The sequence below is a fragment of the Tenrec ecaudatus genome, chromosome X (genome assembly GCF_050624435.1).
Source record: "Tenrec ecaudatus isolate mTenEca1 chromosome X, mTenEca1.hap1, whole genome shotgun sequence".
Taxonomy (NCBI): domain Eukaryota; kingdom Metazoa; phylum Chordata; class Mammalia; order Afrosoricida; family Tenrecidae; genus Tenrec; species Tenrec ecaudatus.
Window position 1 is genome coordinate 700,001 of NC_134548.1, and position 11,310 is coordinate 711,310.

Here is an 11,310-nt window from a genome sequence, read left to right on the forward strand (position 1 = left end):
AGCTCGCAGCACCGGGAATCCAGGACGGCCAAGCCCCTCGGGAACAGTAATGGGAGTCGCGACACCAGGAGGGGGAGGAGAAGGGGGGGAGGAAGGGGAAACCGATCACATTGATCTACATAGAACCCCCTCCTGGGGGGCCGGACAACAGGGAAGTGGGTGAAGGGAGACGGCGCTCAGGTGGGGCATGAAAAAACTCATCATAATTTATAAATGCAGAAGGTAACCTGAGGCAGCGGGCTTGCAGGGGGTGGGGATGAGCTGGTCCCAAGGGCTCAAGTAGAAATTGTTTTCAGAAAAAGGGCAACAGATGTAGGAATGTGCTCGATGGATGGAGGGATGCATGGAGTGTGGTAAGAGCTGTACCGGCCCCCAATAAAATGCTTTAAAAATTAAAAAATTTCCAGGTAAAGAGTCTGCATTTTTTTAAAAAGGACCCCAGCGCGGGGTCCCTGCTCACGGGCCGGAACGGTGCACTGAGCACCGTCCCCTCGGGTGCACTGGGTCTTCGTGTTCTGCCCGACTTCTTGGGGGGCTTCCCGCGTCCTCAACACAAGCAGAGTCTGGGGCGGGGGGAGCGCGAGTTCGATCCCACCCCCCGCCCCGCCCCCGCGTCCTTTCCATTGACGAGGAGAGTACATGCGAGCCCCCTTCCCTGTTGCTAAGCCGGTGCACAGTTCCTGGTGGAATCTGTCTTCTCGGAGGCCGACTAGCGAAACGGATCCAGGGGCTAAGAAAGAGCTTTCCATCCACGAGCAATTGCATATTGAGAAAACGTCCCAGCCTGGACCAGACCAAGTCCATCAGTCCGATATGAGCCCGTCTGTCCAATATCAATCTATAAATCCCTCTTCAGACGCATGCACCTCATGCAATGACTCTGAAAGCAGGGGGATCACAGGCCGGCGGGTGCAGAGTCCTGTGGATCCAGTGGCCGTGGACGCAGCTCAGCGCTGGCGTGGCCTCCACGTGGCTCCTCCAGCTCCAGGGCTCCGTCAGCTCAGCTCCCTGCGTCTTGTCCACAGGAATGTCCTGCAGGGAGTGAGCGTGTGTCCCGCCTCCAGCGGGCTCTTTATCTCCGTGGCGCCTCCCGACGAGGTCACTCGGCTGCGACCTGATGGACGGGCCAGGCTCTGCCCCTTCAATCATCCATCCCAACTCGACAATGGACGGTGCCCCCACCACTCACCGACTCTGCACCCCAGGCACCTGCGAATCTCAGTGCGTTGCCCGTCCCCGTTGGATCCGTCTCAGGCTCAAGCCGTTGATGGGGTTCTTCCATTGCTCCGTCGCTGCCTTTAGTGGCTGATGCAGAGACGGGGTCACACTTGTGTTGGACCATCAGCTTCCCGTCCCTTGGGGGCCGCGCGTCGCTGGGGGGGAGGCGGGGAGCCAGGTCCCCGTGGTCCTCAGGCACCAGCAGGGTCACCGGACGTGAACAGGCTTCAGCGGAGCCTCCAGACCAACAGCAGAGTCCAGAGCCGTGAAGGGGTGTCCGCTGCTGGGGGGTTCCTTAGCCTCCGAAAGCCTGACGGGCGGCACGGAGACGAGGTCGGGTTCTGAAAATCTCATGAGCAGACACAGAACCTGGTCAGAGATGCTCCCAGGGGGTGAGCCCCCCGGGGCCGACAGCTCTCGGAATCCGGCTGAGGGGAGAGCGGTCTTCACGGACGTGGATGGAGCTGCCAAGCCTGCGGATCTCTCATCCCACACTCCTGTTCACGCACGCTCTCTCTGGAATAAGCCCGTGCATGTGCAAACAGGACCCCCCCAAGAAGTTCCCCTTGGACTCGCTAACTCCCCACGGGACCTGGTTCAGCTCACTCTGCCGGGCAGGCAGGAAAGAGATGCCTGCTCTCTGAGCTCCACAGAGCTCGCCGCCCCACCCACCCCAGGGAGCCCGGAGGGAGACAGACCGATCCCGCTGCCATCGAGTCAGTGCCGACTCCACAGACCCTGCAGGACCAGATGGACAGAACTGCCCCTGTGTGTTTCCCGAGGCTGTCCATTCTCCTGTGTTCACTGGGGGGGGGAGCAGGGCCCCCCATCTTTCCCCCATTCCCCGAGCACCCTTCCTCGGGCCGCGAGAAGGCGACCTACCACGTGGGGCCTGGAAAGCAATTGTCAGAAGCAATTGTCCTGTTCTCACCGATCTCATTGCCTCTTATCTGCTAAGTGGCTCGTGATCCGCCGCCGGGTAATTAACTTGTAAAACAACCCGGCCTGCAGTGTCCGTGGAGTGGAAACATGTCCCCAAAGGCCCCCGACTCCTTCACAGAAGTGCAGGTCCTGGGGCCTGAGCCTCCCTGCCCCGTAAGGACTGACAGACACAGCACCCCACGGGAGGCTGTTCCCTGCTGGCCTCCCGGGTCGAGAGGATCAGATCGATCCACAACAGTCTTTGGGGCGCAGCTGCCGAAGGCCGGTCCTGCCTCCTGAAGGAACACCGAGACTAAGCCCCCCCCCCCCCCATCAAGCCCAAACCTTACCCGGGAGCCTGCCGCGTGCCCGCAAGGGCCTGAGTTCCCGTCTGGTGTTTTTTTCCTCACAGAGCAGAGCACCAGACCTTTCTGCAGAGGCACCTCTGGGTGGATTAGAACCACCTCTTTCTGGTGGCCATCGGGCAGTTACCGGCGTGAGACACCCCAAGTCTAGGCGTGAACAGTGAGGTCTCAATGGCAGCTAGTGGGCGGTAACAATGTATCACATGAGGTCTCAGTAGGGGCTGGTGGGTGATAACAATGTATCACATGAAGGCTCAGTAGGGGCTGTTGGGTGATAACAATGTATCACATGAAGGCTCAGTAGGGGCTGGTGGTGGTAACAATGTATCATATGAAGTCTCAGTAGGGGCTGTTGGGTGATAACAATGTATCACATGAAGGCTCAGTAGGGGCTGGTGGTGGTAACAATGTATCATATGAAGTTTCAGTAGGGGCTGTTGGGTGATAACAATGTATCACATGAAGGCTCAGTAGGGGCTGGTGGTGGTAACAATGTATCATATGAAGTTTCAGTAGGGGCTGGTAGGTGGTAAGAATGTATCACATGAAGGCTCAGTAGTGGCTGGTGGGTGGTAACAATGTATCACATGAGGTCTCAGTGGCTGGTGGGTGGCAACAATGTATCACATGAGGTCTCAGTAGAGGCTGGTGGGTGGCAACAATGTATCACATGAGGTCTCAGTGGCTGGTGGATTGCAACAATGTATCATATGAGGTCTCAGTGGCTGGTGGGTGGCAACAATGTATCACATGAGGTCTCAGTGGTGGCTGGAAGGTGGTAACAATGTGTCACACGATGTCTCATGGGAGCTGGTGGGTGGTAGCAAAGCATTGCACGGATGCCAACGTGACTGCGGGCAGTCACTGTGGGCGGGGACAGGTGACAACCTGAGCTACTTCTTGCTCAATATTTCTACAAATCTAAAGCAGTCGTGAAAATCAGCCCAAACCCAAACTCACTGCCATCGAGTGGACGCCGACTCTCGGGGACCCTGCAGGACGGGGCGGAGCTGCCCCTGGGGGTCTCCCAGGCGGTCAGTCTGCACGGGAGCAGACGGTCTGGTCTCTCTCCCAGGGAGCGGCTGGTGCGTTTGCACCGCAGACCTGGGTGTTTCGGTTTATTGCCCTGGTTCGTTATTAGTTCGCGGAATGGCATGCAAAGCGTACCTCAAGTCCTCGCCTGCCCCGCTCCCCACCCACATTAGTAACGTCGGCATCTGTGTGGTTCCTTGTTAACAGCCGTCCACCTGCCACAGGGACCTCATGTGATCCGTTATCACAAGCCCCCAGCGCCTCTCCACCTTCCTCACGCCGCGGCCCCTCCAGAGAGTTCCCCATGTGGTGACCCCCCCCAACCATAACATTATTTCCGTTGCTACTTTTCCGAACTGATATTTGCTACCGTGATGAACTGTCATGTCAGTATCTGATCGGCAGGATGTGTCTCATTGTGACGAGTTAAACGCTGTTAAAACGATTAACCACCAAGCAACGTGTAATTCTAGATTCTGAAATATGCGTTTTTCCGATGATCCCCGTAAACGGGTCGTTTGACTCCCCCCCAATGGGGTCGCGACCCACAGATTGAGCACCACCGCCGTGCACAGACAGCAGGCGGGCAAGGACAGCGGGCAGGGAGGCCGGCAGCCCTGGGACAGTAACAGGGGAGATCCCGAGGGCAGGCTCAGCCCAGGGACAGAGGTCACTGGGTGGACACGGGAAATGCACGGGGGGGGGGCCACCCTGTGCTCCCAGGAGCCGGGCGGTGAGTCCGTGTGGACCGCTCAGACGGGGGAGGAACGGCGGAGCTAACAAGTGGGGCTCCATCCATGTCTGAGCCAGGAAAGATGTCACGCGGGCAGGATGCGGCTGCCCACCAGACACAAGATGCCCCCGCTCCCCGGGCCCCCGTCTGTCTGTCTTACTGGGGCGCTTCCACGTGGCTCGGGTGCCAGAAACTCTGCCACCGGCGGTTCAGACACCAGCGGGGTCACCCGGGGTGGACCGGTCTCAGCGGAGCGTCCTGAGAGGGACCAGGGTGAGAGGGCTGGTGACCTGCTGCTGAAACTCAGCCCAGGGTAATCTAACGCTCACGTTCTGTTTTCATTACACGGCTGGAAACTCGGCCGGGGCTCTTTTTCCCTTCATTTATGCAAGATAAATGCCCACGGACGTTGCCGACCGCTGGTATTTTAAATGCCGGCAGGGTCACCCACAGCAGACGGGCCTCAGGAGGGATTCCAGATGGACAGAGACGAGGAAGAAAGGCCTGGAGAGCTAACGCTGCAGACGAGCCCGTGGAAACCGCATGGCCCTGCACTGAGCCCTGTCAGATGCAGACCTGGAATCGGAGCCCCCTGGGCAGGAAGGTGCTCAGACCACCCACTGGCCACAGCCTCAGACCTGAGCTGACCAGCCACGTGGAGGACCACGCAGGACTGGGCAGTGTTTCCTTCTGACCCTGCAGGACAGGGCAGAGCTGTCAGATGTAACGGGAGCAGACGGTCTGGTCTTTCTCCCCAGGAGCTAATGGATATGCAGATATGTAGATAGATAGATAGATAGATAGATAGATAGATAGATAGATAGATAGATAGATAGATAGATAGATAGATAGACTGGATAGATGGATAGATAGATAGATAGATAGATGGATGGATGGATGGATGGATGGATGGATGGATGGATGGATAGATAGATAGATAGATAGATAGATAGATAGATAAACACACTGCATCAGTGACCCTGCAGGACAGGGCGGAGCTGCCCCCGTGGGTCTCCCAGGCTGAGTCAGCTTCCACTCGAGGGCAGTGTGTATCGACACACCCCTGTGATCACACCAAACTCCCAGGAGAGAGGCCAAAAGAACACACGCTCGCCATCGGTGACCCGTAGCCCCCAGCCCCGGGCACGGCCTCACAGCCCTGTCCCAAGAAGCACCCCTGGGGGGCCACACGGTACCTTTCTTGTTCAGAGCCTCCTCTTGGATTTGCCTCACGACGTTCTGGGCTTTGTGGTCATTGTTTCCAGCTAAAGGGAAGAGAAGAGATACAGTGTTTCCAGCGGAAGGGGGAGAGTGGACACAATGTTTCCAACTTAAAAAGCGATAAAGGTGCAGATACAATGTTTCCAGCAGAAGGGGGAGAGTGGATACAATGTTTCCAACTTAAAAAGCAATAAAGGTGCAGATACAATGTTTCCAGCGGAAGGGAGGAGAGTGGATACAATGTTTCCAACTTTAAAAAGGATAAAGGTGCAGATACAATGTTTTCGATAAGGGGACGGGAGTAGATACAATGTCTCCTGGAAGGGGCTGCGAATGGATACAATGTTTCCAGGCCGTGTGAAGAAATCAGATACAGTGTCGCCAGCTACGGGAAGATTCGAACAAGAGCAGGGCTTCCAGCCAGAGTGGAGGGAGCGACACAATGTCTCAAGCTAAGAGGGAGAGAGTGGAGAGCAGGTTTCCAGTTAAAGGATGAGAACAGATACAATGTTTCTAGTTGAAGAGAGCAGATGCATCGACGGTCTCCAAACACCACCGAGTCCTTGGGAACTCACGGGGACCCTGCAGGACAGGGCGGAGCTGCCCCTGGGGGTCTCCCAGGCGGTCAGTCTGCACGGGAGCAGACGGTCTGGTCTGTCTCCCCAGGAGCGGCTGGTGGGTTAGAACTGCTGACCCTGAGCTTAGCAGGCCTCCTCAGTCTGCCAAGACACCCTGGAGCACCCCAACACGTCGCTGTGAGCAGGCATGCGCCTCCCGTCCCTGTTCTTTATGCCGGGACCCACTGGCTCAGGCCCTCCCACAAGCACCGGAATGCTCGCCTACAGGTTAGGGCCGTGGGCAGCACCAAGGAATTGGCCGGGACTGCGGACCTGACGTTGGCAATTCAGACAAATATTCCCAACACCCCCCCCCCCAAACACACACACCCAACACGCTGTGGGGACGCTGAGTCCGTGGGAAACGTGTTTTCCTTAAAGTGATTCCCGGCCCTGTCCGTCCACCGGCGGGCGGCGTCCCTGTGGCCACCAGGCTGGGGCCCACTCCATGCCGGGGCCTCGGGTGTGGATCTGAACCAACCGTGGGCGGCCTTGAGAATAGGGATTCTAGGACGCCTGACTGTGGGGCCGTCGGTGGATTAGCCGGGCGGACAGAGCAAGGGCCAAGGCCAGCTGCCCCGTCTGAGGCCGGGGAAGGTGCCCATCAGGGAAGTGCCCACTGCCCGCACTCGAAGCACAGCCTGAGCAGAGCTGGCTTATGCAAACGAGGGAGCAGCAGCAGGACGGCTAGAGGCCCCGAGCCCGCGAGGATGAAATGCAGGATGCCGCCTTCCGCGTGGATGGAAACCCAGGAAAACCCAGTCCCAGGGCACGGACACCAGGCTGGGGGTGGGCAGGATGGCGTCTCGCTCGGACCCATGCGATGCTTGCAGACGCGGCCCTGCTTGCAGACGCGGCCCTGCTTGCAGACGCGGCCCTGCTTGCAGACGCGGCCCTGCTTGCAGACGCGGCCCTGCTTGCAGACGCGGCCCTGCTTGCAGACGCGGCCCTGCTTGCAGACGCGGCCCTGCTTGCAGACGGGGGCCCTGCTTGCAGACGCGGCCCTGCTTGCAGACGCGGCCCTGCTTGCAGACGCGGCCCTGCTTGCAGACGCGGCCCTGCTTGCAGACGCGGCCCTGCTTGCAGACGCGGCCCTGCTTGCAGACGCGGCCCTGCTTGCAGACGCGGCCCTGCTTGCAGACGCGGCCCTGCAGGGTCGGGTGACGCATGGCGTCGCCGCGGAGACCTCGGTGGAGGGAGGAGGACAAGGAGGCCCCTGGGGATCAGGGGGCGCCCCACCCGGGCCTGGTGCTTCCAGGGGCTGCAGGCGAAGGAGGGACCCTGAAGAAGGGCGCGCAGAGAAGCAGCCATGCTTGGGAACTGGGGTGCTGAAAAGGCTGAAAGGACCAGGGGCCGCCAAGGGGACACACAGCTGTCTCCGAAGGAGCACGGCCAGAGAGACCCCTAGATGCTGGGACAGTGAGGTTGTGTCTCAGAGCGCCCCTTAGAGGCGGAGACATTGTGTCTCAGAGCGCCCCCTAGAGGCAGGGAGGTTCTGTGTCAGAGCGCCCCCTAGAGGCGGGGAGGTTCTGTGTCAGAGCGCCCCCTAGAGGCAGGGAGGTTCTGTGTCAGAGCGCCCCCTAGAGGCGGGGAGGTTCTGTGTCAGAGCGCCCCCTAGAGGCGGGGAGGTTCTGTGTCAGAGCGCCCCCTAGAGGCGGGGAGGTTCTGTGTCAGAGTGCCCCCTAGAGGCGGGGAGGTTCTGTGTCAGAGCGCCCCCTAGAGGTGGGGACGGGAGGGTCTGTGTCAGAGCGCCCCCTAGAGGCGGGGAGGTTCTGTGTCAGAGCGCCCCCTAGAGGCAGGGAGGTTCTGTGTCAGAGCGCCCCCTAGAGGTGGGGACGGGAGGGTCTGTGTCAGAGCGCCCCCTAGAGGCAGGGAGGGTCTGTGTCAGAGCGCCCCCTAGAGGCAGGGAGGTTCTGTGTCAGAGCGCCCCCTAGAGGCGGGGAGGTTCTGTGTCAGAGCGCCCCCTAGAGGCGGGGAGGTTCTGTGTCAGAGTGCCCCCTAGAGGCGGGGAGGTTCTGTGTCAGAGCGCCCCCTAGAGGTGGGGACGGGAGGGTCTGTGTCAGAGCGCCCCCTAGAGGCGGGGAGGTTCTGTGTCAGAGCGCCCCCTAGAGGCAGGGAGGTTCTGTGTCAGAGCGCCCCCTAGAGGTGGGGACGGGAGGGTCTGTGTCAGAGCGCCCCCTAGAGGCAGGGAGGGTCTGTGTCAGAGCGCCCCCTAGAGGCAGGGAGGTTCTGTGTCAGAGCGCCCCCTAGAGGCGGGGAGGTTCTGTGTCAGAGCGCCCCCTAGAGGCGGGGAGGTTCTGTGTCAGAGTGCCCCCTAGAGGCGGGGAGGTTCTGTGTCAGAGCGCCCCCTAGAGGTGGGGACGGGAGGGTCTGTGTCAGAGCGCCCCCTAGAGGCGGGGAGGTTCTGTGTCAGAGCGCCCCCTAGAGGCAGGGAGGTTCTGTGTCAGAGCGCCCCCTAGAGGCGGGGACGGGGAGGTTCTCTGTCAGAGCGCCCCCTAGAGGCGTGGAGGGTCTGTGTCAGAGCGCCCCCTAGAGGCGGGGACGGGGAGGTTCTGTCTCAGAGCGCCCTCTAGACGCTGGGACAGTGAGGTTGCGTCCCAGAGCGCCCCCTAGAGGCGGGGAGGTTCTGTGTCAGAGCGCCCCCTAGAGGCAGGGAGGTTCTGGCTCAGAGCGCCCCCTAGAGGCGGGGACGGGGAGACTCAGTGTCACGTGCTTTGGACGGACAGTGGCTGCAGCCGTGGGCTCAGCTATAGAGCAATGAGGGCGCCCGGGGGCGGGGTGCTGTTTTCCGCTCATCGGGTCTCTGTGGGTGCAGACGGGCAGCCCAGCACCTCCCGGCGCCCCCAGGGGGCCAGTGAGGAAGATGAGGGCGTGTTCTGTGTCCAAGCAGATCCTCCTGACGGCCAGGCTGCCCTCGGTGGGCTCCCCTCCCTGCACCCCGGGGAGGCAGTGGACGGTCCTTCTTGCACCAAGGGCAGCTCCGCTCCAAGCAGCCGCTCAGCCTGTTGCCCAGGGAGACGCTGCGGGGAGCCGGGCACCCCCGTCCCCCGGGATGAGTCACGTCTGGCTGGCCGGGAGCAGCACCGTGCAGGTGAGAGCTGCCCGGGCCGGGAGTGTCAGGTGAGTGTGTGCAAGGTGTGGGCCGAGCTCGCAGGCGAGGAGAGGCCAGCAGGCGGGCCGCCTGACCCACATCGCCACCGCCCCACGCAGGTCAGCCCGGGACTGCCAGCTCCCGCGGGGGAGCAAGCTGGGGTCCTGACCGGCCGCCCCCAGGACCCACAGGACACACACACATGGACAGTGGACGTGTCCAGCCCTGGACACGATGCATGGACACAGGGCTGCAGCCGTGGCTCGGACACGGGCACATGGGGGGGACGGGGCAGGACCGGGCAGTGTGTCCATCTGCTGCCCGGCGTCGCTGTGAGTTGAAACTGACTCACAAGAACAGGGACCCCACGCCGTCCCCATCTGGACACGTTGCCCCCAAACGGAACTGACCGGGAGACGGTCCATGAACGAGGCTGGTGCACAAAGATTCCCAGAGAGAAACAAGCATCCGGGGAAACCGAGGCAGCTCGGGGCGCGCGGGGGACACGGGGGCAGAGGCGGCCGGCCCGGAAGGAGATCCAAGGAGGGGGCACAGCTGGCGGCCAAGCGGGGGACTAGCCCCCCGTCGTGATAAACAGAAAGGGGCCGATGCAGCGCACCTGCTCTGGTCACTGCTCCGACCGGGGTGCACCCGGTGCTTCTAGGAACTCAGGGACCCCCCCACCCGCGCCCCATGCCCGCTGGGCAAGTGGGGGGTGTGTTGAAATGGACGCCCGGATGCACAGGCTCCCCGTCCGCCTGTGAGCGTCCATCTCCCCCCGACCTGCCCCCCGTGTTTCCTCTGCAGGAGCTGCCCCCCCGTGCTGCGTGCACACCCCTGCTGGGGAGCGCCCAGGCGTGACCCCCCCCCCGTGCCATTACCTATGATCACGTGCATGCCGAGCTGTGCCAGGCGCCTTGCTGTGGCGAAGCCGATGCCGTCGGTGCCCCCGGTGACGATGGCCACGCGGTCGGGTCTTGGGGGCAGCACTAGGGGGGAGACGAGAGCAGGGAGATGGGGGTGAGGTCTCAGGCCAGACGGCTCTGACGGGGGCAGCAGGGGACCCCCCACCCATGCATGGGCCCCATGGGTGTCAATCCTTCATCGCCTGTCAGCCGGCAAGGTCGGGGTCCAGCCTGTCAATCAGACTGATGATGTCATTGGCGGGGGGCACACGGCCCCTCCCGGGCGACGTCCCTGCGGACAAGACACGCGGAGCCACGTGGAGGCCACGCCGGCGCCGAGCTGCTCCCACGGCCACGGGAACTCCCCCCACCAGCTCTGCCCCCCAGCCCGCCGCGGGGATGGTGCAGGACCGGGCGGTGGTCACTTCACGCGTCGAGGGCAGCGGGCAGCAGGAGAGAGCGCACTGGACAAAGGAAGCGAGGCTGCCGCGTCCTGGCTCGTTCCCGCTCGCCCCCTGCACCCCCCGCACCCCCTGCACCCCACCACCCCGGAATTCTGGGACTCAAGGGGGCAGGAGGACCCCCTCTGAGCTTCGACGTGCAGAGGGGCTCAGTGTGACCACATGTGGATCCCGGGAAAGAGCTCCCGGCGCCGAGGAAAACCAGCCAACAAAACAAAGCCCAGGCGCACAGCAAACAGGACCTCCTGCCCTCGAGTGGACACGACTCTCGGGGACCCTGCAGGTCGGGGCTCTGAGCTCCCGAGGACTAACCGCCGCCCCGCGGTGACCGGGCAGCCGCTGGGTTAATCCCGGTGTCATGGAAACGCGGCATTTGCAGAAAGGAGGTCCAGCTGAGGTCCACTGAGGTCCAGCTGTGCCCCGCAGCTCTAGAAACCAGCACCGAGGGCCTGTTGGCGTGCAGATCACGTGTCGGGACGGCTGCACTGACACGCACACACATGCACACGCATGCACGCGCACGCACACACGGCTGATGACCCAGCACAGCCAGCAACAGGGCTTCTCGGCCAGCGTGGACTCACCTCCCGGCCCCCAAGTCCTCCCCGGGAGCTGTTCTTCCCACAGGGTCCACTTCCCCGTCTCGCTGGGAAGCCGCTCAGAGCCGGGGGGCCTGGGGGGGCCTCACCGGGCTGCGACCCGGAAGGTCAGCAGAGAAAGACCAGCCTGTCTGCCCCCCAAGTAAG

The 11,310-nt window shown here is 61.9% G+C and overlaps 1 protein-coding gene and 1 long non-coding RNA gene across 2 annotated transcripts in view; one reads left to right on the plus strand and one right to left on the minus strand.

Annotated features, from left to right (window-relative positions):
• The window catches only part of LOC142434626 (uncharacterized), an 8,656-nt gene extending 8,562 nt beyond the window's left edge, over positions 1 to 94 (plus strand). Inside the window, exon 3 of the long non-coding RNA XR_012781183.1 lies at positions 1 to 94. This exon is cut by the window's left edge and continues 2,259 nt beyond it. This is a non-coding gene — a long non-coding RNA (uncharacterized LOC142434626).
• LOC142434624 (polyprenol dehydrogenase-like) overlaps positions 1 to 11,310 on the minus strand; it is a 30,885-nt gene that overhangs the window by 8,350 nt on the left and 11,225 nt on the right. Inside the window, exons 2-3 of the mRNA XM_075539304.1 lie at positions 10,080 to 10,187; positions 5,466 to 5,534 (exon numbers count right to left, since the gene is read on the minus strand). Of these exons, the coding sequence (XP_075395419.1) occupies positions 5,466 to 5,534; positions 10,080 to 10,187 (177 nt within the window). The remainder of the gene's footprint in view (positions 1 to 5,465; positions 5,535 to 10,079; positions 10,188 to 11,310) is intronic.